The sequence below is a fragment of the Hyaena hyaena genome, unplaced genomic scaffold (assembly GCF_003009895.1).
Source record: "Hyaena hyaena isolate Hyena2069 unplaced genomic scaffold, ASM300989v1 scaffold_1759, whole genome shotgun sequence".
NCBI classification, from domain to species: domain Eukaryota; kingdom Metazoa; phylum Chordata; class Mammalia; order Carnivora; family Hyaenidae; genus Hyaena; species Hyaena hyaena.
Genome location: NW_024082398.1, coordinates 1 through 5,039, shown reverse-complemented (window position 1 = coordinate 5,039; position 5,039 = coordinate 1). Strand labels below are relative to the sequence as shown.

General features: G+C 41.5%; 1 protein-coding gene across 1 annotated transcript; it reads right to left on the bottom strand.

Annotated features, from left to right (window-relative positions):
* Positions 1-2,804: 2,804 nt before the first annotated feature.
* Positions 2,805-3,758, bottom strand: LOC120226578 (olfactory receptor 12D2-like). Its single transcript, XM_039224755.1, has one exon. The coding sequence runs from the start codon at positions 3,756-3,758 to the stop codon at positions 2,805-2,807; it is 954 nt and encodes a 317-aa protein (XP_039080686.1).
* Between the last annotated feature and the right edge of the window lie 1,281 nt (positions 3,759-5,039).

Genomic DNA, 5,039 nt, shown 5'->3' with positions numbered 1-5,039 from the left:
GAATTATCCACCATGATCAAGGGGGATTCATTCCTGGGTTACAGGGCTGGTTCAATATTCGCAAATCAATGTGATACATCACATCAACAAAAGAAAATATAAAAACCACAGGATCCTGTCGATAGATGCAGAAAAAGCATTTGACAAAATACAGCATCCTTTCTTAATAAAGACCCTCAAGAAAGTCGGGATAGAAGGAACTTACTTAAACATCATACAAATCATTTATGAGAAACCCAAGGCTAACATCATCCTCAACGGGGAAAAACTGAGAACTTTCCCCCTGAGATCAGGAACACGACATGGATGTCCGCTCTCACCACTGTTGTTTCACATAGTGCTGGAATTCCTAGCATCAGCCATCAGACAACAAAAGGAAATCAAAGGCATCAGAATTGGCAAAGAAGAAGTCAAACTTTCACTTTTCACAGGCGACATGATACTCTACATAGAAAACCCGAGAGATTCCACCAAAAGCCTACTAGAGCTGATCCATGAATTCAGCAAAGTTGCAGGGTACAAAATCAACGTACAGAAATCGGTTGCATTCTTATACACCAATAGTGAAGCAACAGAAAGAGAAATCAAGAAACTGATCCCATTCACAATTGCACAAAAAAAAAAAAAAACCATAAAATACCTAGGAATACACCTAACCAAAGATATAAGAGATCTGTATGATAAAAACTACAGAAAACTTATGAAGGAAATTGAAGAAGACACAGAGAAATGGAAAAACATGCCATGCTCATGGATTGGAAGAATAAATATAGTTAAGATGTCATTACTACCCAAAGCAATCTACACATTCAATGCAATCCCAATTTTTCGGGAACCACAAAAGACCCCGAATAGCCAAAGTAATACTGAAGAAGAAAACCAAAACGGGGGGCATCACCATCCCAGACTTTAGCCTCTACTACAAAGCTGTCATCATCAAGACAGTATGGTGTTGGCACAAAAACAGACACATAGACCAATGGAATAAAATTGAGATCTGAGAATTGGATCCAAAAGTGTACAGCCAACTAATCTGACAAAGCAGGAAAGAATATCCAATGGAAAAAAGACAGCCTCTTTAACAGATGGTGCTGGGAGAACTCGACAGCAACATGCATAAAAATGAAACTAGATCATTTTCTCACACCATACACAAAAATGAACTCAAAATGGATAAAGGAGCTGAATGTGAGTTAGGAAACCATCAAAACCCTAGAGGAGAAAGCCAGAAACAACCTCCTTGACCTCTACCGCAGCAATTTCTTACTTGACACATCCCCAAAAGCAAGGGAATCAAGAGCAAAAATGAACTCCTGGGACCTCATCAAGATAAAAAGCTTCTGCAAGGCAAAGGAAACATTCAAGAAAAGTAATAGGCAACTGACAGAATGGGAAAAGATATTTGCAAATGACATATCAGATAAGGAGCTAGTATCCAAAATCAATAAGGAACTCACCAAACTCCACGCCAGAAAAACAATCCAGTGAAGAAATGGTCAGAAGACATGAACAGACACTTCTTCAAAGAAGACATCCAGGTGGCCAACAGACACATGAAACGATGCTCAGCATCCCTCCTCATCAGGGAAATACAAATCAAAACCACACTGAGATACCACCTCACGCCACTCAGAGTGGCTAAAATGAACAAATCAGGAGACTCTCGATGCTGGCGTGCACGTGGAGAAACGGGCACCCTCCTACACTGTTGGTGGGAATGTAAACTCGTGCAGCCCCTCTAAAAAACAGTGTTGAAGTCCCTCAAAAAATTAACAATACAATTCCCCTACGTCCCAGCAATAGCATTGCTAGGAATTTAACCAAGGGATACAGGAGTGCTGATGCATGGGAACACATGTACCCCAATGTTCGTAGCAGTACTCTCAACAATGGCCAAATAATGGATACAGCCTAAGTGTCCATCAACTGATGAATGGATCAAAAAAATGTGGTATATTTATACAATGGAATACTACATGGCAATGAGAAACAATGAAATCTGGCCATATGTAGCAACATGGATGGAACCAGAGGTGGTTATGCTGAGCAAAATAAGTCAGACAGAGGACAGATACCATATGTTTTCACTTATAGGTGGATTAGGAGGAACTTAACGAAGGACCATGGGGGAGCAGAAGGTGAAAAATAGTTGGGGAGAGGGAGGGAGGCAAATCATGAGAGATTCTTGAATGCTGAGAACAAACCAAGGGCTGTTGGGGTGGGAGGGAGGGGAAGGTGGGTAATGGGCATGGAGGAGGGCACTTGTTGGGATGAGCACTGGGTGTTATATGGAAACCAACTTGACAGTAAACTATTTAAGAAAAAAATTCCTCTTAACTCATTCTTATTTATTAATTCTCATTTCTTAATCTATTAAATGAGGTTCAAATTCAATTCCTCAAATGATACCAGCAGAAGAATTTTATTTCTCACATTGAAATACATTAACTTAGAAGGACCACAGAGATAAATAGCGCTAAGTAGTAATTCATGTACCATATATATGGGTAATATAGACATATTTGTATCCCTTATTTCATTAGAGAATTCCTAAGAATACATTAAAAAAATCAGTTTTATGGACTGTTATTCTGAACACAAATTGTACATTAGGATTCCATGGCTGGTGTCCCATGGGTTCATGTTTCCATTATGCTAATGAGGAATGCATTATTTAACATAATCAGGCTGGACTTTCCCATTTGTCTTCTTCTGACATCTCCACCTGTTGTTCATATTGTACATGATCTGAGAAGCAGTGTAACTTCACACACCAATTTTATCGTTGTCTATTGGTTCCTGTCCTAGAAGTGTGCTCTAGATTTGTTCATGTCAGCTCTCCTTCTGTAGACACTTCTCAGGGCAGCCTTCACGTCCTTGTTCCTCAGTGTATAGATCAGTGGGTTCAGCACCGGAGTGACCACAGTGTACATGATGGCAGCGACTTGTTCCTGGTCCATGGAGCTGGCTGAGGCAGGATTGATGTAAATGAAGACAACTGGATCATAGATAAGAATGACCACCATGAAGTGAGAGGCACACGTGGACAGTGCTTTGTGGAGAGCGCTACAGGAGTGGGTCTTGGAGAAAAGAGAGATGATAATGGAGAGGTAGGAGAGAAGTGTTAGGAAGAAGGGGCCCATGGCAATGGTCCCAGTAACTGTGTTGAGAAGCCACTGGTTGAGCTCTGTGTTTCCACAGGCCAACTCCAGCAAAGGCTTGACATCACAGAAGAAGTGATGGATCTGAGTCGAACCACAGAAGTTCAAGCGAGCGGTCATCGTGGAGTGCATCAGGGCATGGAAAAAACCAATGGTCCAGACCGTGACAGCCATCTGGGTACAGAGCTGGTAATTCATGATGACAGAGTAATGCAGTGGCCTGCAGATGGCCACAAAGCGGTCAAAGGCCATCACGGCCAACAGCATGGCCTCCGTGCTGCCCAGGAAGTGGAAGAAGTGAAGCTGGCTTATGCATCCCAAGAAGGAAATTGCCTTGTGTGTAGAGAAGAAGTTCTCCAGCATCTTTGGCAGTGTCACCGTGGAGTAGCAGATATCTAGACACGACAGATTTCCCAGGAAGAAATACATGGGTGAATGGAGTCTTGGATCAGAGACGACAACCATGAGGACTGCTCCATTGCCAACCACAGTGACAACATAAATTGCAAGGAAAACCACGAAGAGATAAGGCTGCAGTGCTTGGATGTCTGTGACTCCCAGGAGGAGAAATTCAGTGACTGATGTTTGATTCAGCATCGCTTAAGAGGAAGACGAATTACTGAATGGAGCGTACCTCTGTTGAGAATCAGGGACTTTGTAGCTGAGGATTTTCCTGTCTACACAGCGGTACTTCGAGGGAGAGCATTGTGGTTTTACACGGTTCCAACATCAGAGCTTTTATAGCCTTTGGATCATTAGAGTATTAAGTATTATGGTGAAATTTTGCTTATGGGCCATTGGTCCACCATTTCCCCCCCTTCTTTGATTGATTACTAATATGTTTTTTTTTCTCCTAGAGACTCAGAGCATGTAGCCAACTTCCCATCTTCTCTGGCTGTTAACATCTTCCGTCTGATACAACTTTAATGTGGGGCAAATTTTTAAGTACTTTCTGTACTGCTACATCCAGACCTAGTAAGAAAGTACCTAAAGGGTTTTTAATTAAGAGAAATAGACAAGGAGAGAATGATAACAGTGGAAGGAAATCTGAATGGAGATGCAGACATGGGAGTGCCTCCTATAAAATGGGAATCCTTTTCTATGTTTGGGAAATCTCTGAGAGGAGAATAGAAAGATTTGATGTTAGAGAAATAAAGTGGGTTGATGAGGGAGCACTTCTCCATAGACCGGGGGATTTTAGGCCATAGATTTGGAGGAATGTAGAGAACGTACCTGATCTGCGCTATGCCTCCATGGAAGGCTGCTCCGTGAAGATCGGAGTAGTTTGCTTTGATGATCATGTGTGTTTTGCACACTGTTAATCCTACCTCTCCTGTGTAAGATACAAATGATATGGTAAATACCATTTTGGGTTTTCCGACTCATCAAACTAAATTCATTTAGGGAAGAAACATTTTTTCTAACACTTAAAGAAAATTTCCAATCAGACTTGTTCTCTTTAAAATTTTTTTTCTTCTATAGTTTATTGTCGAGTTGGTTTCCATATAACACCCAGTTTTTATCCCAAGAAGTACCCTCCTTCATGCCGATCACCCCCTTCTCCTCTCCCTCACCCCCATCACCCCTCAGTTTGTTCTTAGTATTTAAGAGTCTCTTATGGTTTGCCTCTCTCCCTCTCCTTAACTATTTTTTTCCCTTTCTCCTTCCCCATGGTCCTGTTAAGTTTCTCCTGTTTCACATATGAGTGAAAACCTCTTGTATCAGTCCTTTTCTGCCTGACTTATTTCACTTAGCAAATACCCTTGAGTTCCATCCACGTTGCTACAAATGGCCAGATTTCCTTCTTTCTCATTGCCGTGTAGTATTCCATTATATGGATAAACCACATCTTCTTGACCCATTCATCAGTTGATGGAC